General features: G+C 36.9%; 1 protein-coding gene across 1 annotated transcript in view; it reads left to right on the plus strand.

Annotated features, from left to right (window-relative positions):
- Positions 1-14,021, plus strand: part of LOC140233329 (metabotropic glycine receptor-like) — a 43,063-nt gene extending 29,042 nt beyond the window's left edge. Inside the window, exons 7-13 of the mRNA XM_072313437.1 lie at positions 390-502; positions 1,640-1,854; positions 4,003-4,147; positions 8,550-8,669; positions 10,732-10,766; positions 12,939-13,030; positions 13,314-14,021. Coding sequence (XP_072169538.1) covers positions 390-502; positions 1,640-1,854; positions 4,003-4,147; positions 8,550-8,669; positions 10,732-10,766; positions 12,939-13,030; positions 13,314-14,021 — 1,428 coding nt within the window. The remainder of the gene's footprint in view (positions 1-389; positions 503-1,639; positions 1,855-4,002; positions 4,148-8,549; positions 8,670-10,731; positions 10,767-12,938; positions 13,031-13,313) is intronic.
- Positions 14,022-23,027: the final 9,006 nt, after the last annotated feature.

Below are 23,027 nucleotides of genomic sequence, written 5' to 3' on the forward strand. Positions count from 1 at the left end.
ACTTATTAATTTCACGCTGTAGCTATCAAGTTCATTTATGGCACGTTTGTGATGACGTTAATTATTACTGCAATAAATCTACTTTTCTTTTTTTGACAGAAAATTAAACAAAAATGGTAGGAAAAAATTGTGTGTCTGCTCTAAAGAGATGGCTGTACGAGTTTGTTTTTAGAGACTATTTTGTGGTATACAAATCAAGATTGATGAGGAAAACGACCCTAACCCACAACTCAAGAATATTTTATATCTTCAGTCAATTTGTAGCTAACACTGAAAGAAGCACATAAAACATGAAACAAAAAAAAAATGTCTCCCCTCTATATATTACTGTGTGTACCCGAAAATGAATGGCATGAACCGTTGACAATTAAAGACTTTGTATTTTTCAGACGATTGTGGCCGTGGTTCTAAGCCTCAACATCATTACCTGTCAGGTTCTGAACTGGTGTCGCTACATCGGCTTCTGTCTCGCTTACGGTGCCCTACTCTACAAGACGTGGAGGTAGGCAATCAATGCCAGCCACTTCGGCCGTCACCATGGCAACGAGCGCGCTTGACGTCGAATGTTTCGTGTGGTTAAACAAAAAGAAAGCTAGTTTGGTGCATGATCGTATTCTTCTGACCATTGTGTTTCGATTCTGCGACGGACTTGAATTGTTGTGTCTATTTGATGCGAAAGCGTAATACTCCCGACGACCTCATGTGCAGTCGTATTCCAGTAACATTCAGTGAGAGGAAACTGAGTGATATTGGCAGCTTGCTAGTGCAAAGTTCATAGAAAATTTATACCTCACCGAACCTCGTACTTATTACTAAAGCGTATGGTTACAATGTACACACGTCGCTAATCGTGTCCCATTCTCTTTGATTACATCTGCCATTGTCTGCCGATCAGAAGGAATGAAATCCGATAGGTACCAAAATGGGCGTAATTAACAGATCTTGAGAAATCGTGCTATGCTTTGATGCCGTATTTCTTTGTCCGCGCTGTTTGTTATTTGAGCTTTGCAGGTCCATTCCTGTCCAATATAACTTTTTTATTGATTATTGTCCAACCCACACGGTACTGTGATTGTAAAAAGAGGTAAGAATCTATATCCTCAAATAAATCAATTACGAATGAAATCCCGCAATGACAGCATAGTGCTAGGTATATACACGTCGTTTCGAATGCACTGCTGTTTATTTGGTATTCCTGAAAGCAAGATAAAACTCCGAATGCGTCACAGCTGTAAAAATAAAGTGAAAGTGTTAACAATTCCATTTCATGTGCTTGTATCTTCCTTTTACCAATGTGTTCTTTAGGATACAGTTAGGCTTGAATAAGTCAAATCTCTTGGGACTGAAACAGTTGTAAACTAGGAGAAATTCTACTCATAATAGTAAAAACAATAGAAATTAAGGAGAGAAGGTGAATGGTTTGGAACATCAGCTTAAAATGTGTGTTTTTTTTTATTATTTATGTGAGTTCCACTTAGTATTGTAAGATTGACGGTATTTCATATACAATACCTCAGAATGAGCGTTGAGCAAATTTGAAGTATCCTGGTATGTGCGTGTCGATGGCTAAGTAAGGTTTTTTTTTTTTGGTTGTTGTTGTTACATTGTTCTTTTTTCGATGTGTTTGCGACGATTGCAGAATCACAAAAGTCTTCACTGTGCGCAGCGCCAAGCCCGTCCGCATCACGGACAACAATCTGTACGCGCGCATCGGTATTCTGCTCGCTGTGTGTGCCGTCTATCTCTCCGCCTGGACGTTTCTGGATCCATCAACACCCACACTGGGGTACAAGGAAGATGGACTGAAATTCTACGAATGTTCACGTAGTACGTGGGACTACGTCGGGCAAGGGGGTAAGTCAATCGAAAAAATCCCCCCCCCCCCCCCCAAAAAAAAAAAAGAATTTTCTACATAAAAATTTTATTACGTTAACTGGTTGCATTTTACAATCTTAAAGATTGTCCGTTTAATATTCAATCAAGCATGCAAAGATCCAAAGGAAAAGGGCACTAGAAACACTGGAAGGATACTTCTACCAAGATATATCATGAAACCCATCAGTGCCCATGATCAAATGTTCATACTTCAAACAAGACAACTTCAAAATGATGGGACTTTTTTTTTTAACTGACTCACCCTGCATATGAGTACGTATAATACTGAGCGGTTTTGAAACGTTTACTTTCCTGAGCAGCGAAAGCTCATTTCAGAAATGTTCCTACTTCACTTTATAGGCACAGTCACATTTCAGTTAATTGACATATTTGTAACACTTCAATGGGCAATTTGGCTGGCGTGCTGGCACCATTTCCTAAATGCAGCATAACTGGGTTGCGACGCAGAGTGGATATTCAGCACACACACACACACACACACACACACACACACACACACGTACACACACACATGGTTTCTGTATCAAAGCAGCTTTTCTGCATAAGTCAATATGTCAAAACAAACAAAAAAGTCACCTTTGCCATCGAAAATTTTTATTTCCCTTGTAACCTTGTTTAATCTTTTCTTATGTGTTCATTTTTTTCGTTGTCTCCCCTTTTCCACATTACTTTACCACATGTTTCACCTTACCTCTGTTCTCTCTTCAGTATAATTATTGAAGATGATTCTGATGATGATTATGATTATGATGATGTTATTGATAATAATTACCGAATGATGAATGAATGCCTTTACTTTTCGTACTGTATGAATGTGATTTACTACATCTATAAAATTTCTCTTTCATTTTAGTCTTGTATGGAATATTTACATAAATTTCAGCATTTGTCGACTATTCAAATTATTTAAAGTCAGTGGTTTCTCTTTGCGGATGGTGTGTTGTAAGCCTGAAGGCTCGAATTATCTTCTGTCAGTCGTGGTCTGTTTTGACGGATGTTGAATTGCTGTTGACAAGCCTGAAGGCAAAACCAGATGAAAGCGGTGGATGACTTTGTAAAAAAAAGAAAGAAAAAAAAAAGAATGGTCAAAGATGATTCCACCAGCATCCCAGATTCCAAGCTTACGAAATTTGAGGAGAATTGACGATTGGTCTTTTTAGGGGAAATGAATCAAATAAACGAACCAATTTGCTCCTGCGGTGTTTATGTACCGACCCATATTAGCACAAGCAAACCACACGTAATGAACATTATGCACGCATTCCCTGACGCGCTTGCACTTTTACACTATTGTTTACATTTTTGATATTGACAGGGGAGATGGAGATCGCGGGTACTCTGCAACTAGACAATAGAGAACGAGCACATTAACGCATTGCCGTTCTTGTTTTTGATTAGCAATAGTGCATTAAAAGGATAAAATTGCATGAATTATTATAATTTCTGCATTTTAAAGAAAAAAATATCTGAATATCATTGACTAATTCTGTATGGGATATCTCTTACACAAATGCTCCTTTAAGGAAGGGCCATTTGATTAAAGTGTAATCTGACAGAATAGACAAGGATAAACAGGTTGCAGATTCTCCGTCGGCATCGGATATCAGAGAGTTTTAGGTTTGCGGCGCGGACGTCTGAGACGACGTTCTCCTCTTCCTTGAGTCGTGCTGAAAAGTAGCTTTACATTACGCCGAGATGCAACGTATAAAAAATAAAATGGCGCCCCCATAATTATGATCGATGCATCAAGTAGCTATCTACGTCGTGAACTGAGCGGACGTAAAAATAGCACAGAACGCGTAGTGAAAACTGAGGCGCGCGAGCTGTTTAATAGATCACATCTGATACGCGATTCTGCGCATGCCCAGACAAGATTTTTTTCCCCCCTCTGAACCTCCCCGTCACGACATAACGACTTTATATTCATGGAAACTAGTGTTGGAGTGACATTGATGTGTGGTTTTCATGAAACTGCATTGACATTCTGTCAAGTTGATTTTTTTTTTCTTTCTCTATTTTGCTGGAATGCTATAAGCGACTTCAATATTCTATTTGATCGTTTGTTTGTTTGTTCTTTATTGTAAAATTCCCTCGTTTCATCTCCAGGCGAATTTTTACTACTAGGCTGGGGCATATATCTGTGCATCAAGGTGAGGAAAGCGCCCTCATCCTTTAACGAGTCCAGGTTTATCAGCGTCTCCATCTACAACGAAACGCTCATCAACATATTCGGCGCGATCATCCAGTTTGTGTGAGTGTGTGTGCGCAACTGTGACGTCATTCATAAATGTCGGTTGAAATTTTCAGACATCTTTGGAAAGACTTCACACAAGTAAACAGGTTTCCATAGAGACGTGAGGATTAGATATATATATATATATATATATATATATATATATAATATATAAACAAATCTGAGAAACCCACAGATGTTCTGCACCATGATCAATGTTTGGCATCCACGCAAATCAACATGTTTAACCAACATTTCAAAAGTGCACGTGGTACGTTTCTTGCCATGTTCACATTAATCCTTAACTTCTTTTTTTCAATCTTCCTCCAGTTTATATTGGAGGAGATTGTTTCATTGATATGTGTACTCTACAATATCATCATGTAGGCCTATGCAGTAATTCGGTCCGACGGATGTTTTAGAAGGGTGCCTAAATTTCCTTGCTTAATATAATTGAGATTCAAGTTTTCCCATAAGCCTAGAGATACACATATCAAGGTTGATTTAAGACAACGTTTTCCCCTCTACTCTGTCAGATCCTTCAATGAGAGTAAGATACAAGTTATATGACATTGACTTCAATGAACGTTGATGTAAAGATGCATTCATTCATTCATATTGCGATCATTCCTGTGAAGTTAGGGCTATTATAAGATAGTGACATCTTGGCTGATACAAATTATCGCCTATAAGGTATTATGATGACAATAACATTTGCACTTATGCTGTCATTAACAGGTTGAAATTAGAACCCAAAATATGGTATTTATTTCTAAATAACAGAATCTTTGTATCTAATAGCAATTCCAAAAAAAAAAAAAGGTAAATAAAATTTATGTGAATTTCGAGTAGTAGGTCTAGGTAGATTTAGGCTTCTATGAAATACAAAATAATTATTAAAACAACCAGGCAAGGTAATCTTATTGTTTAATAACAATGCACAAAACTGCAGAACTTATCTCATATGAAAAAAAAAAAATGACCTCAAGAGAGAATAATATTTGATTAGCTCACTGGGAAATTTGAAAGGCCATGCTATTACCGCTTCCTCTTAATGGCGCACTAGATTTCACTCTAATAAGGACGCGATAAATCTAAAGAATGCAATAACTGTCTCATTTTACCATCAGTTTCGATGAACGCCTACCATTTTGTTTGATTTTACTCGACCAGTCTTAAGAACGTAAACAGAATCTCGGTTATATTGCTTCCCTTTTATGCAAAAAGTCAACAATCGCTTGGTTGTATTAATGCCATAAAACCGTCTCGTCTGCCTGTCTGTAAGATGAGGCAATTAAGACGTCAGGATAAACTCAACTTATTAGAATTTTACATTGTATAACCTATTGATGGTAGGAATATTTCATGTTTTATACGACCGTTGATATTGAATAAAGAGAAAAGCTGCTGAATATACCAACAGCAGAGTAGATGAATACGTAAAGACAGAGATAGAGTAACAGGCAATAATGCATTATTCACCAATTCAGTTATCAGTCCTTCTATTCGTCCATAATGAAACGCGGAGATTATTATACTGGAGAAAGATGAATGGAAGAACTTGAAATAGTTATGCATCGGCGTGACAGAAAATCGTAACTGAGAGGCTGATTTATTCCGCATTCTACGCGAAGTCACTGTTACTCACTAAAGTCAGAGTAACGCAAATAATGTGAATCGGTATAGGGAAAGGAAAAGTGGGACGACATCATCACATAATATGATAAGCAAAGTCAAAGCTGGTATAGTTTGATGTTGTTTGAATGCTTTATATCGCAAGAGGGCAGTATGACAATACTGTGATCCTGTCAAAGGTAATTATGTGTAGGAAAAACTTGCTACAAAATCATCATCTTTTTTTTTTTTTTTTTTGGCACCACGATGGTCACGAATCTGCATCGTTGTTAACCTTAACTGTGGATAGAAGATCTTAATCACAGAAACATACTGATATATTGAAAGTTGCAGATTTAGTAGCTATTTCTGTTAAAATTCGAGAGTTTTTGTTTCTTTGCACAGCAGCTGCTTTTGTAAGATATTGTTTCGTCATAGTATACGGGGCCATATTGCACAAAGGAGTACGAAATGTCATTACTTTCCTCTACCAAATGAAGCTAAATTGTATTTCAAAGGAGGTTCGCTTTGATAAAGAGAATATTAGCCTCAAAAGAAATGCTAAATATCAACATCCGCACAATCATGAGGAATTATTGTTTCAGAGAAAAACAAACAACTTGTAGGTCTATATTTTCTAATGTTACGGATGAAAATAATTTCCAGTCTGTCTTCAAAACCGCTGAACTTCAGGTTTAAGCAGAAAAGCCCACCTCCCCCCCCCCCTTTCAAATTCTAGAATTGAAGTTGAAAAATGCTCTATACTTGGATACCATGCACGAGTTATTACATATTACCATGTATGAATGTTGTACATAATTCAGAGATATGTATAGCTAATACGAACATACTGTGTGTAGTGTGCGTGGGGATGTGCATTGGAGATCTATGAAAACAGTACTTACCCTCATATGACCAATCGCGTAAAAATGTCCTACCGATTTTCGAGTGACAGTCCAAGATATTGCGATTGTGCCTGCAACTACTATCAGATCATCGGAAAGATAAGATGGTGTTTTTATTTCTTTTTAAAGGGTGAATAAGATTCAAAAGTACGCTGCTTTACCACCAGTGGTGAAAATGTGTGAATATTTCATACAGGAAGTAATGCGCCCAGGTCCTTTATCTATTTCCTGTTGATGTCTCTGGGTACCTAGCAATGCTGGGCTTGGGGAAAATCATCTGGAAGAGCCATTTATTACCATGGAGCTATGATAACTTCATGGTAAATATTGCAAACGGGGAGGGAAAGTGATTTAGCTCAGGAAAGATACCATATCATCGCTTACCAGACATCCTGATACACGCGATAAGAAATGACAAAAATGTGTAGTGTTTTATTTATCGGCCAGTTACTTCACCCTTTACCCTTTTCAATGTGGAGCAAGACACTTGTTCCTTTTTAAGATCAAGTTCAAGTTTAGAATTTTCATTTTCATCAAATAAACAGAGAAAATCATATACAATGTAAAAGCAGAACGAACATATTTGTAATAATTGCAAAACGTAAATTAACAAAATACAAATGATAATGAGTAACAAAAATGTAGTCGCATGTAAAAAAAAATGAATTATTGTGATCATGTTCGATTGCGTAAAACGCATTATTCCAAACAAAATACTACACACCAATAATGCTAAATGAGGCATTATATCACATCACTGACTAACAGTTCACAGCATGCTAAGTCGACCATGTAGATTACTCAAACCAAAGCTCCATCTATTTCGACATTAGCAGCCTGTGATTGGAGGAAGGTCGTTTGGATGATTATTGTGCTTCCTAATTGCCTCGATCGAACAATGTCGAAAGAACGAAATAAAGAACCTGCAACAACGATATTTCTTGAAATCTAGACAGCGAGAGATTGTAGGTTTTGGGGTTTTTTTCCCCTTTTTTGTGTTGGGGGAGGTGTAAGGTTATCGCATTAATAATATTTGCTTTTTTATGCTGTCCGGTTACACTTCTTTATTCCAAAAGTTCGTTAATCCGAAAGCTGTTAATAAGGTTGTTGTATTGAAGGTTCGTTAATTCGAAAATAAGATTAGGTTGTTATCACAAAGGTTTGTTCTTCTGAAGACTAGCTAATCCGAAGATGAAAAGTTGAAAAAAAAGGTTCGTTTAACACCATGACCAAAAAAGGTTTGTTTTATATCCAAAAACGAAATAAGATTTTTAATTTACAAGGTTCGTTAGTACGCATCTTCCATTCATTTTCTCGTTAACCAACCTTATTTCATTTTCGAACTAACGAATCTTTCGAATAACATCCCAAATGTTCGGATTAAAGAACCTCTATTTCATTTTCGGATGAACGAACATAATAGGTGTAGGAAATTTGTGTGTTTCGGTATAACGAACCTTATGAGACACGAGCCTCATTTCATAAAGAAATTTAATTCACTAAACCTCAGGTACAAAATTAATGCACATAATGTGATACATAAAGACAAATAATAGAATTTGTCAGGCAGCTTCAAAACGTCTAAATAATATGAACACGATTCCAATTAATATTGGATAGAAAATCTTTAGCTTTTTCAGACATGTATTCATCTACTTTCTTCGCTTGCTTTGAAAATTAACGAAATTGGCGAAAATCTAATGATTTGTTTTTATTTCTAGCAGAAAATATAAAGTATTTTGCATACAAATAAACCACATTGTAACACTTTAGGTTTTCTGTAGAACCAAGTATAAAAGTACTTATAGTAATTTGAGTTTTATTCTGTAACATAATTTCATGTATTTCGGTATTCGGTATGTGCCTTTTACCCATCGTGGGATTTGTTTATTTTTGAACAGGCTACCAGAGGAGGTATCTGGGCCGGACTCCTCTCTTCTCATCGACTTTTCTCGAGTGCATCTCACCTTCACGGTCATGACGTGCCTTATCTTCGTGTCAAAGGTGAAATATTTTCCAGAGTTCGAATTTCTGAATCTCTTCATTCTCTCAGTTCAAATCTTTCGTCTTTTTGTGAAGGTTGTAATCAGGATCATGACCATAATTATTAATAACTGTAGAAAAAGAAATTAGCATGATGGTTAATGATATAAAAAGTGATAATAATGACAATGATATCACTTTTACCTCCACCTAAATGCTTCTTCAGCTTTTATAGAGCAGCGCATCTTCACTATAGATTTGGGCTTTTTCGGTTAACTTCAAAGTGAACAGATCAATGGTACGATGTTTCAGAAAGCATGACTTGCGTTTGTGTACTTTAGTCGCTCGATCCTTTTCAGTAAGATCCGCGCCTTTCTGTCTTTTTCTAGTGCCTATAAGGGAAATTACAGAAGTTTTCAAGTGGTAAACACAGGTCCTACTAACTGCAGTGACATGCACGCTGAATTTCCTGCTGGAAAATCAGTGTCTCACAGTGTGCTCACAATGTGTTCACATAGTCGATTATGTGAAAACGCTCGAATATAAATGGGTCAATCCATGTCAAATCATCCAGTGCTTGTCACCCGACCCCCTCCGATTTTCTTAAAAATCGCACCAAATGTTCCCCAAAGTGTCTGACGGAAAATCCCAAAATATTTTGCCCCAAGGTCAATTGGTTGCTAAGATACAGCCTCACATAGCAACCGGTGCGCATTCCAAGAAATTAGTTAAAAGAAAATTAGGCATTTTTGATTGACTGTTTTAGCTTGGATATTTATGCAAAAGTGTTCATTATCTGGAAATTGAGAGAACTTTATAGTCTTTGCAAGAAAAACTGACTGTGACGCGAAATTGACTTTTCGTTAACGTGCACGAGGTCACCGAAAATGGTGTTAAATGTTAATTTTGAATATTTGAATGCATATTTAGAAGCTAATATCTTCCACATTTCATCACCTTAGGTTCTAAAATATTATGCTGTTGAAGGCTTTGACTTGCTCAGTAATTTTGAAAAAAATCGGCGCATTCATGATCACCGTTTTTACGGAGAGCGCCCTCAAAGTTGACAAAAATGAAAAATGTGCCAAATTCAAGGTCACGGATCACCCTTCGTCCCACCTAGGAATAGCATCAATTTTTGTATATTGATAGACATTTACCTATATTATCTTGGGTTACCAAAGAAATTTTGCTCCCGAAATGTTCAATGGCAAATTTACCCCACCGAAAATGGTCGTAAACGGCCAAATTCCCACGTAATATCACATATTGGGTTTAGAGGACATTTCAAATGTCCACGCTTTCAAAATGAAAAGCACTAGCCCTGTGATATTTGCAGTAGGGATAGTCTGTTATACATATTTTAGTAATATATACCACAAAACACTTTTATTTCATAATAATGACCTTGAAATTTAATCCAAAATTTGATAAAAAACAATAAATCGCTCCATTTTCCTCATTGCACTGCATGTAAATGTGTTTTGAAAGACTTTTCACAGAGCAATATTTCAAGAATTATGAAAGCTGACATTCTCCCATATTAGGGTGCTAAACTATTTCTGCTCATCTTCCAGATTTAGTGTCAATTTGATCATGAATGTTATATCTTTGACCTTGAAGTGCTTCTAAAAATAGCTGTAAATTTGTTAACTACAAATTACACACACAACAGGTGTTTTATGGCATGATATACTTGTTATTCTTCCACAAACACAGAAGCTTTTTATGATGTTAATGTTATATACTGGAATTAATCTATACGTGTTTGCGAGATATGTTACAATTAATTACTCTGTTCTGACAATGACCCTCAATTTCAATCAAAAATGGGGATGGTAATATTTTGTGATTTTGTGTGCATTTCCTATGGAAAACAGTGCTTTTTGTGGTGAAACTCATAAAAACTTGACCATTTTTACTATCTATCACTTTGATTGGTTAATTCTATTCTAGTTATGGTAGAAAAGTGGGATGTGACAATTTCCAATAAAAAAAAACATGGCTATGCTGCAGAAAATAAAAACAAAGAAATACATAAGAAATTCCAAAAACAAGAAAATACATAAGAATTGAAATGATTTTGAAAGTTTTCATTAGGTACAGAACAAATTCCCCGAAAAAGAAGACTCTCAGTCCTTTTAATGTGCGTTTCACAGGCTAGAATACGAATTTTTTAATGTCCATAATTATCAATTATTATTACGCACTTTAATACAGGTCTTTATGGAGAGGAATAGGCATTTCTCATGATTTTGAAGGTCATGAATTGAGGGTCATTGTCAGAACAAAGCAATTGATTGGAACATATCTTGCAAGCATGTATAGATTAATTCCAGTATATAACATTTACACTATAAAAAGCTTTTGTGTTTGTGGAAGAATCACAAGTGTATCATGCCATAAAACACCTGTCGTGTGTGTACTTTGTAGTTGACAAATTTACAGCTATTTTTAGAAGTACTTCAAGGTCAAGGGTATAACATTCATGATCAAATTGACACAAAATCTGAAAGAAGAGCACAAATACTTTAGAACCTTAATATTGTAGGCTGTCAGCTTTCATAATTCTTGAAATATTGCTCTGTGAAAAGTCTTTCAAAACACATTTACATGCAGTGCAATGAGGAAAATGGAGCGATTTATTGTTTTTTATCAAATTTTGGGTTAAATTTCAAGGTCATTATTATGTAATAAAAGTGTTTTGTGGTATACATTACTAAAATATGTATAACAGACTATCCCTACTGCAAATATCACAGGGCTAGTGCTTTTCATTTTGAAAGCGTGGATATTTGAAATGTCCTCTAAACCCAATATGTGATATTACGTGGGAATTTGGCCGTTTACGACCATTTTCGGTGGGGTAAATTTGCCATTAAACATTCCGGGAGCAAAATTTCTTTGGTAACCCAAGATAATATAGGTAAATGTCTATCAATATACAAAAATTGATGCTATTCCTAGGTGGGACGAAGGGTGATCCGTGACCTTGAATTTGGCACATTTTTCATTTTTGTCAACTTTGAGGGCGCTCTCCGTAAAAACGGTGATCATGAATGCGCCGATTTTTTTCAAAATTACTGAGCAAGTCAAAGCCTTCAACAGCATAATATTTTAGAACCTAATGTGATGAAATGTGGAAGATATTAGCTTCTAAATATGCATTCAAATATTCAAAATTAACATTTAACACCATTTTCGGTGACCTCGTGCACGTTAACGAAAAGTCAATTTCGCGTTACAGTCAGTTTTTCTTGCAAAGACTATAAAGTTCTCTCAATTTCCAGATAATGAACACTTTTGCATAAATATCCAAGCTAAAACAGTCAATCAAAAATGCCTAATTTTCTTTTAACTAATTTTTTGGAATGCGCACCGGTTGCTATGTGAGGCTGTATCTTAGCAACCAATTGACCTTGGGGCAAAATATTTTGGGATTTTCCGTCAGACACTTTGGGGAACATTTGGTGCGATTTTTAAGAAAATCGGAGGGGGTCGGGTGACAACTTTTCTGAAAATTGGATGATTTGACGTGGATTGACCCAAATGCATAATTTACCATTTGCAGATGAAACAAAAACCCATCACTAGTGCTTTAAAATAGTTCTAAAATGTGAGTTAGGGATACAAGCAACCACTGTAAAAATTTGAATTGGTAGAATTAATGTTAAATATTGTTAAATACACAAAATGTGAACAACGGTTATGATAAGAATGTTTCGAGATTAAACCATCTACAGTTACTTTTTATTGAGAAAAATACAAATATCTCCTTATATTTTAGGCTTTATCGCGAAAATTTTATATGATAGGATGTTTTGTGGTACAACAGACCTACACATAATGCATTAAATGTCATATCTTTAAAATCTTTTAAATTACTATTCTCAAAGGTAAACAGGACCTTTAACCGTTAACAGCGCGCAGATGATTTCACTCTGGGGGCGTGGATTTTCACATAGAGTTTACATACAAATTTTCTGTTTCACGGACTGTGAATTGATGATTCACGCTGTCAATTCATGATTCACAATGCGTTCACAATGTTAAAACGCTCGAATTCAACAGTGTGAAGAGATTTCACATTGTGTTTTCAACGTGTTCACACTATGTTTCATATTATGGGACACTGTGTTTATTAACGCAGGGTTATACTCCTTTGACGAGTCGTTTATTTGATTATCGGATGGGGTAAAATATTCTTTTTATTTTTTGTTTTCTTTTTGTTTGTTTCCTGGTTTTCTGTTTCTCCTTGCAGATTGTTTTAGTGATAAAGACGGAGAAGTCACAGTCAGACGGGACAGCCAGTAATAGCGGCAGGAAAACTCCACTCGTCTTCACCATCGATACGTCCGAACATAAGATAGAGTTCACGTATGAAAATCGAGAAGTATCGGTAAGTACGTGGTCCTAATATGGATACTGCGGATCCTCTCAAGGATCTCGAAATCGTCTGGCCTCGCGCGCCCCTTGATCCGATCCGTGTTCTGTTGCATTTGTACATTTCTTATTAATCGCATGGTACATTGCATAAAACTATAATTTCTCGATCTTAAATCCCCCCTCCCAGTTACTTAATTATTCTCATGTTTACCCACATTTCTGTTAATTGGTAAATGTTCTCTGTACATCATTCTTTCCATTGTCTTTCGTGTTTTTCTTTTCCTCCACACAACCAGGATGAGCTAAGTAGGATGCGGAGAGAACTGGTTGACATCAAAGAAATCGCCAAACTAGCCCCGGTAAACAGAAGCATCGTCAATCGCTACAAGCTAGGAATCTCCAAGAACGATCAACTATGCGATCCCAGTTCCACTGTGGTGTTGCAATCAAGAGGACCCCTTACTCGGGAGACAGGCCACGAGGACAATCCTTGTAGCACCCCGTTGTTCCTTAAGAAGATCCAGAAGGGGGCGGGAAACCCCTTAGCTGGTGTCGTCTTGCACTCGCTCTCCGGCAGGCACTCCAAATTGGAGATCCCTCGAAACCCGGACGGTCAGCTGACGCTTCCCGCCAACTCTCTGAGCAGCGCCAAGGAGTCCTACACAAAATTCTCGCACGCCGTTAATAGTCCGCCTTCCCAGCGAGTGGCAAGAGAGAGGGAGCAGGAACCTTTCCGGGCGAGCAAAGAAGTGGCCGGCAGGACGGCCGATGCACGCGGCATCGATTCTGCAGCACGTCGTACAGAAGATGATACACCGATATCCGTGGATGACGTTGTCTGCGGTGAAGCACACGAACAAACAAAACTAGACGTACCTATTTCCTCTGAGCCTAGTCAAGAAATTATGCAAGGAGATGAACCCGGAGCAGCCTTCACAGTTTCTGCACTTCACCCTGGATGTCACCCGGACAAGGAAGCTCCAACTACACAGCAAAGCAACTGAAAGGAGGGCCTCCCGATTGAGGCTAGAAATTTGGGGGGAAAAGCTGCGTAAAAAAGGTGCTTCTGAAGACTGTTCAGAAGGAACGTAGAGAACTCAGTTTCTGTGAAGAACAGAAGGCAGCCGGAATTGGCAATTTAACTGAACAAAATTACAACGTTGACTGTATTATTTTAAGAGACTTACAAAGTAATACACATGTACTTTTATAAGGGAGCTGTACTATAAGTCATAAGCAGTGATAAGCGACTGAACAAGCAATAATTTCAAAATTGGCGTTTGACAGCATCATTTCTACGCCGTTTCCGTAATATTTCAAGAATTCAAGAATTTCGTCCCCAATAAGTAAATAATTTCCTTGGTAATTCAAGAATGAATATCAGAATGTCACTTGAAGACCATCAACAGTTATTTTGATGTCATTTGCAAAAAAAAAAAACAAAACAAAACAAAAAACGAAACAAAACTGTAGGCAGTTACGTCGGGAGTACTGTTCCTGAAGATCTACGTGGTGTTTCAACATAATGGATCTTGTCTGTTCTGTTGGGAAATTTTGTTTGAGAGTTTCTCAATTTCTTTCAATTGTTTTGTCATTGCTGACTTCTAGGACCAGAATTCTACTTGTTCTTGTTTCTCAGTTTGAATCTTGTAATCATTTGCAGGCTTGTTATTCGACCATGGCAAGAATGGCTTCATCTCAGAGTAGCGGCCCCTATGACTCTGATAACAGTTGACATAATGTTTTGCTGTGACTTGATTGAATTGTTTTCACGGCAGGAGACCTGTTGGCAGTCATATTGGAGACTGAATGAATGTCTCGTAGTGAAATGGTAACGTAGGCCTGTGTGCTTAGTCGGGGCAATGTGGTTCACTGGTGAAGAGTGTATTTTCCATGATAGACTGCTGGTATAATGTTGCAGAGTGCGGTCACAGAAGAACAGATCAAAAGTCAAAGAATCCTGGTTCATAAAATAAATGCACATCTGGGTCACGACCACTGAGTTCAAGTGAGCTGGAACTGTATGAATTTTTGTCAGACAATTAAAAGCGTAGTTCCGCTGAGTTACTTATAGTGGTGCCGTATAGTTCCATCGTGTACTAGAGTCGGCACCAAATTTGCACTGACTGGCAGATACATGGAGTTGCAAGGATGGACTTTCCATCCAACATTTCACTGAACGTCTGTGACTGATGGGCTGAAAATCCTACTGATTGCTGGAAAATGTTTCAATTACGAATTAAGCGGCGAGTATTGTGCTTCACAGCCTAATGTATGTGCACAATATGTACACCTCTGGTTGCACTTAGTGCAGTCTTCCAAGGGCTACATAGCTTTAGCTTGCAATAAAGCTGAGAAACGATCGTCAAAAAGTGATCTTGTAAGATAATTCCTGGGCGATAAACAACGATATAAAGCTATATAGTGAAAGAGAGGGCTGTACCACAAGCCATGTGAAGATTAGATATTCCTTAACTTCTTACTTTGTGTCCGATTACGACGGTGAATTTTGACTGTTTAGTGTTTTTTTTTTCTTTTTTTTTTAATAAACGCTATGACAGTGAACTTGAATATGGCATGGAATTGTATTTTTTCATTATATCCGTAAATTTAGATCCAGATGTGATGCATAGAATTTCAATGAAATTTTAAAGCACTTGTTGAGAATGGGATACTGTCACTTTTAAGACCAGCAGTACATGTTGATAGAAATAGACCATAGGCAGTGTAAGTCCCTAAACTACACTGATTTTGGGTCGTTTATTGATTTAGGAAAGATAGAGTTGGGTCATTGTGGCAAGAAAATATTCGTGCGAAAATACACCATTCAACCTGACCACAATATATCAGTATAACATTGTGGGTAGACTGTGTTTTCTCGGTATGCGATTCCAAACAATCTTTCTTTCTCATGTCTTCATATTTGTATTACTTGTGATGCCAGGCTGACTAAGGGAGTACTTTAAAAGTGTTATTTTACGAGACTTAATTCATCATTTTACTTTTTTCCTCCTCAAAAGTAATGTGAAAATGTAATGATATTGTGGCAAGTGCCTTCAGCTTTGGTTCAATGAGCTTGATTTGTTATGCTGTACACCACATTCTTTCACTCATATTCACAAGATTGTACATTTTTACACTGACCTGAGATTAAAGGGGATGGCTAGTAACTGATCAGTGGGAATCAGTGGGAATCCTGGGGATGACTGCTCCAATCCTTGTGGGATTCATTTAAGAGTACATTATATATCTATTGTCGTGTGAAAATTATTTGCTTCAGAATGGTTTCATGTCGGGGCGATCGTTAACGGGCCGTTAACAATCGCCCCGACACTGTACAGGCATGCTAACCTGGAAACATTGATCTGCACATTACTTGAATATGAGACCATTCTGAAGCAAATAATTTTCACACAACAATAGATATATAATGTACTCTTAAATGAATCCCACAAGGATTGGAACAATCATCCCCCAGCATTCCCACTGATTCCACTGATCAGTTATACAATATACAAGTTATATAATATCGACTACCTAAACTACGCACTACACACTGTATTTTACTCAAAATAAGAAGAAAACAGAGAAAAATTTGCACGTAATATGAAATCAGAAGCAGTATATTCAATATTGTTCTGTAAACATTGAATTTGTAACGAATAAAGTGCATTATCACATAAACAAGCAGAATTGCCCTTTACGAGCCATTTCTGAGGTTTGCAACCAGTAATTATTATAATGCTAACTGGTCGAAATCGAAGTGGAATTGAATGAAAGATTTACAAAAAAAAACCACAACAACAAAAACCAGTAATATCGGTTGTATGTTGCATACTTGATATTTGGTTTGAAATATTCCAAGATACGTTTTTGTAAATTCCCATGTATCCACAAGTGGATTAAACATTTCGATTGTTTTTTTTACCTGTTTATATACGCGTGATGATATTAAAGGGATCATAGATTGGTGGGAATTAGGGTTGAGCTCTTAACTTTTGCGAGACACTGAGAAACCATTTACGAAATGTTACAGAGAATATCATTCTAAGAGGAATTCAAAGTTTATTTGATGAAAATCGGCTTTGAAATGGCTGAGATATCCAAAGTAAAAGAAAGATACCCTAATAAAAGGTGGACCCCACCTATTTTTGTTTTTGGATATCTCAGCCATTTCAAAATCAATTTTCATCAAATAAACCTGTAATTCCTCTTGGAATTACATGCTCTTTCATATTTCATAAGGGGTTTCATACTATCTTACCAAAAAAGTTAGAAACCTGAAGCCAGGTCTCAACCTAGACTATACCCTCCCTTCAATGGGAAAGTTTACGCCCAAATATATGTGGATTGAGTTAATGCACCAATGTTAAAGGGATGGTATAGTATTGGTTGAGATGACAATTGGGCTTTCAACTTTTTGCAAGATATCAAGAAACCACTTTTGAAATAATACATAGCATACCATTCTAAGAGGAATTCAAAGTTTATTTGATAAAAATCAGTTATGGAGTGGCTGAGACATCCAAACACAAAGTTAAAGAGAGCGATCGTAATAAAAGATGGGTCCGACCTTTAACTAGGATAGCTCTGTTTTGGATATCTCAGCCATTTCAAAACCAATTTTCATCAAATAAGCGTTGAATTCCTTTTAGAATTACATGCTTTTCTCACATATTATAAGAGGTTTCTTATTATCTCACTAAGAAATGTTAGAAACCTGAAGTTAGATTTCAACCAAAGTATACGATCCCTTTAATAGTAGAACACATCAATAACGTTTGAAGGTTTTCCTTATGTATCTCATCCATATTGTTGCCCTGCATCCAGTGACGTCACAAACTATTGTAGTTTTCCATTCAGCAATGGTGATGATGAAACTTTAAAACTTCAACTGATTGTCTGATTTTCCTCAGACGTCGCTGATGTATTCTACTATATTGCTGCATTCACTCGATCCATGCACACATATAGTATGAATTTGTTTCAACTTTCCCTTTAAGTCACTTTGATTGTCTGCCTGTCTGTCTGTCTGTCTATCCACCTTTCTCCCTCTCTCTATCCCTCTCTTTTTCTGTCTCATCACAAAATAAGTGTGCCATTGTAGAAAGGGCTGAGGTTTAAGACTAGCTTCCCAGTATCGACTAGTGTATTATATAGTCTTGTATAAGATTCCACGTAGATACTTGAATGAGCAAATGAATAAATAAACAAATAAATAATTAAATAAAAAACAGAAAATTAATTGTGCATTCACTGAACATGGAATGTGCACAGTCACAAGGCTATACATCTCTTCAGACACTTTGGGTAAAAGAGGTCGCACACAGCATTTCCCAGGGACCATGGACAAAGGCAGAATATCGTAAATTGTTTATCCACAGTTTCCAGATGGAAGAGAAAGCAAACCCCTTCAGCTCTTGGAAAGGTCGTATTCAGTTTATTTCTTTTTTTTTATAACTTACTCTATACAAATTGCAGTTGTTTATTCAAAACTGGCAAATTTTGCTTCGGTAATTGTATGCATGCTATACCCACACAGCATGGATGACTGCACAGAGCTGGAGTCCAAAGCGTTTCAAATACAGTAGACCCAAAACTTCGTCCTTCCACAGTGTTCCAGCTTCGCCGTGTTTCGGCTGTGCGCGACACGAGAATGGATCAGAACATGACGGGCATGATCGGGCAGTTTATCAGGTACGGCAGAGACGTGCAGCCCAAGGCATTGACTAAACTTTACGATGACTGGGCCGAGGAGGGCAGCTATGACAAGGTTAGAGAATTCATATCCTATTATTCACTTTACAGGCAAAGAATACAATATATTTATGAATTCTTGGATGCAGTAATTATTAATATGTTATCATATGTATCTATGGGGTAAAATGTTATTTTTAAAAACATTTACGTCTCCCGTTTGATATCGTTCTGAAAGTTGCGACGAGTGTGGTGACAAAACCTGACATGCAAAATCAGGCATGTGGTATTATCCGCAGAAAATTTATGAAAACCAAACAATAAATCGTAATTCAAAATATGGTTTAGGTACAGCTGACCTGTCAATATTTCGTATCCTTTTGTGGGGCTGCATATATGTGAAGAGGTGACATGGCACTTCTCCGAATAATTTGCACAAATACGATTACCATTACGCGTGCAGACGAAACGATGATGATGATGGTGATGATTGTGATGATGATGATCATGATGATGATGGTGGTGGTGGTGGTGATGATGATGATGATTGTAATGGTGAACAGCATTGATATAGTCCATTTGTCTGTAAAGACCATTCAAAGGCGCCCAGGTCCCACAATATGTCAACTGCGTGTTCCACACATTTATTTGTGACAACGTAAAGCGTTATTGTACCTTGATGGTACAGGGTATTTCAGAAAAAGTGATCTGTGATAAATGAACAAACTCATTACTGGCTCACGTTTGGTACACTAACACAAAATAATAGACAATCAAACTTCTACTTGCAAATGCTCCTCAAAGTTCTGGTCTGAAGTTCCATCTTCCCACATAAGTCGCTTCGAGCGATAACAATAAGCAAGTTCGGAGTTACTTCATGTGCACAGTGGTACAAATGACTTTACTTTTTGCATGCAGTTGATGTAATAGGTACTTCACTTTCTTTTTTTCACTTTCTTTTTTTCAAAGTGACATACAGCATAAGTCTGTCCACCGTAATATTGGATTCGTCAATCATGTTCAAAACAAGAACGAATTTGCGTAGACCAGGTAATCACACTGATCCAGCGATAACATTCACACTTGTGGAAACATCCATTTCATTAGTTTGCATATTGAAAGTACATGTATTACAACCTCAAACTTTTGCTATTAATACTGCCAAAAAACCTAACCTTTTGTCAAGGCCCTCGCGCAGTATGATGGCTACAACGGGGCAGCAAAATCAGGGTATTAAAGTACCATTCAGTGACCGGTCGACAACTGGTGTCGAAAAATCGAATATTGCGTGGAAATCCCGTTGCCCGTCGCCTATTCCAACGGAAAAATGAATAAAATATCAATATCCTATTTTCAACTGATATGGAACACAGGATAATGGATTTGCTCTTAAATTCTGTTTTTCGCGTTTCATTATAATGAAATGTAAAAAAATGACTCAAAATCCTATTTTCTGAGCATTTCAAAAAATAGGAAATGAAAAACAGGATATCGGTTCAATATTCGTTTTTCCATTTTCCATTTGCAACGAGCGACGGGATATTGAAGACCGCCCCCAACGGCCACTTTATTTCGACACATAAATCAGTGGTAGCGGTTCGGTATTATTCAGCGTCTAGATGAAGAGACTATACCTTGGCTACGATATGCTACGCACCTCATCAAACTATCCAGCAGGCACATGGCGTGTAGCTCTTTGTAGCGACGTGCTCTGCTGCGAAACGACAAGTTTGTAGAGACTTTCGACCGTAATTATGCGATATTTCCATCTACTGAAAACCTTTTTCTCCTCCGACTGAAACTGAAATGAACTAGGAAAATAGTTTTAGATGAAATTCTCGAATGTCAACAACTTCACCAATCATAATGTCGGTGAAAACCGTGAGAAAGGAGTTGCGTTTCCTTTGTCACTGTACCAGGACAACAGGGAGAATAGTACCAATCGTAGCTTTTCTTGGGGGGGGGGGGGGTGGAACTGGTAAATTATTCAATGTAGGCCCTTCTCATTTCTAAACCTATTCAGCAATTCTATATGATTATAAAGACTCTGTTTTGAATTTGTTTATTATTTATGACCAGACCATTGCGCTACATACTTCGTTCTAAGTTTTTTTTTTTCTTATTATGCAAACATCTAAGATTAGTCTAACAAATTTATAATCATATTCTACACAATGTATACACCAATTAAGTGAAATCCTCTGTTGGTTATGATTCACCTCTTTTCTCACCGCATGTTTCTTTAGCTGCCCCTACTTTTCATGCTTCTCTTTGAAAATCAGCCCTAACTTTAGCTGAAAGGGCAATTTCTTCCCATGAGTGGAAAACGAATAAATAAAATAAAAATAATAAAGAGGAAAACTGTCTTTCTTTGATTATGTATGCGCGCTTGTGAGTTGTCTCGAATTCATTGTTGGACATGTATCTTTGATTGAATCATTTAATATTGTTCTATAAAAGGTGCCTTATTAACGGTATGTTACACTGAATTTTCTGTCATGACCAGTCAGGTGGACAGTCCATAAAACAAAATAGAGTGTAGTCTCATGGTCCACCTGGTGGTTACTTCTGGACATGCACCATCACATGAAATTGAAACGAAATGATCACATGAAAAAGCGAAAAAGCAAGAAAAGAAGGGGCACCTAAAGAACTAAATGGTGAGAAAAGGGATGAATCACAACCAACAGAGTGTTTCATTTGGTGTATGTTTTGTGTATAAATTTGTGAATCTAATCTTAGATGTTTGCACATAATAAGAAGAAATAAGGTGAACATAAAACGAAGTTATTATTGTTATCATTATTATTTTTTTCGACATTTGCAATACAATACAAGTGATAACAGATAAAGAAACAAAGCAAACAAATTACTTTAAGGATACAAAATGTCAGGATTTCCCTAATGGTGAGCTTCCCTATGTTGCCGGGTTGGAAAAAAAAAAAACGATCAAAGCACGTCAGGAAGTACTTGAAGACACACACATAAAAAATAATAATAGTATAGATAATAATACAAATAATTTCAAATTGAGCATGAACACCAGGTGAATTAGTGTACATAAAAATTAGAAATATCATTGTGGGGAATGGTATTCGTCCCTCCCCCCCCCCCCCATAAGAAAAGTCACTCCAGTATAAAAAAAAAAGTGTTATCAGAGTACATCTCTGAAAAAAAAACCCACAAAAACAAATATAACTGCACTGCTAATTAATAATATTTTCTTAGCACCCAAATCCTCTGCCCCCACCCCCCTCAAAAAAAAAAAAGAAAAAAAAATCACCGTCAGACAACAAATTCACGATACCAGGTATCATCAACATACCCAAACCATCTTAGATACACAATAAAAATAAAAATAAAAAATGATTTCAAAACCTTAGCTTCGTGTATCGTTAACCTGAGACTCCATGACCCAACGTTTTCTCTATGAAAATCCTTATGTGGTAACACCACTGTGCAACTAACAATGTATATGCACCGAAATTCATAAATACTATTGGGTTTTGTGAAGAATGACTAAAAAAAAAACCAACCAAAAACAAAAACAAAAACAGTGAAATACTGGATCAATTATAATGTATGTCCTACACATAAAGTCTGAAACCCAGGGACAAAAAGGTTGGATCGGAAACAAAACTATATAAATCAATCAATCATAAATCAAAATGTATAAAAGATAATCTTAAATTCAATTCAATTGTACCTACGAACTGAAATATATCACTGTGGTGAATGGTGTTCCCCCCCCCCCCTCCCAACAAAAAAAAAAAAAAAATATTCTGTGTGTCATAGCAACCAAAAGCAGTCATATAAAGAGTAACAGCAAAAACAAAATCACAATCCTGGTCCAAGCACATTGAAAAGGGAAACGCAACTCCTTTCTCCGTTTTCACCGACATTGTGATCGGTGAAGTTGTTGAAATTCGAGGATTTCATCTAAAACTATTTTCTTAGTTCATCTCAGTTTGCAGGACCTTACTACATTTGTAGATTTTTAACGTTGCAAACGCACTGTTCATATACACGCACAGTCAGAATCTGAATCATAACACTTGTCATAGACGCAGTCCTTTGCTTTCCACTGGCTATTAAAGTGACTTTATTCAGTTATCCGGCTCATGCAGCTCACAACAGCATAATGTCATCTGTGTGACGTGAGTATAGCGATGTCAAGCGACATGTAGTGAATTGAAGTGTAGTGTAGTGTAGTGCAGTGTAGTGTAGTGTAGTGTAGCGGTTCACTGTGACAGAAACACATGAAAAAACATTCATATTAGTTACACTTGTATCAACTTCAACCAAATTGATAT

Source organism: Diadema setosum, chromosome 9, assembly GCF_964275005.1.
Source record: "Diadema setosum chromosome 9, eeDiaSeto1, whole genome shotgun sequence".
NCBI lineage: Eukaryota > Metazoa > Echinodermata > Echinoidea > Diadematoida > Diadematidae > Diadema > Diadema setosum.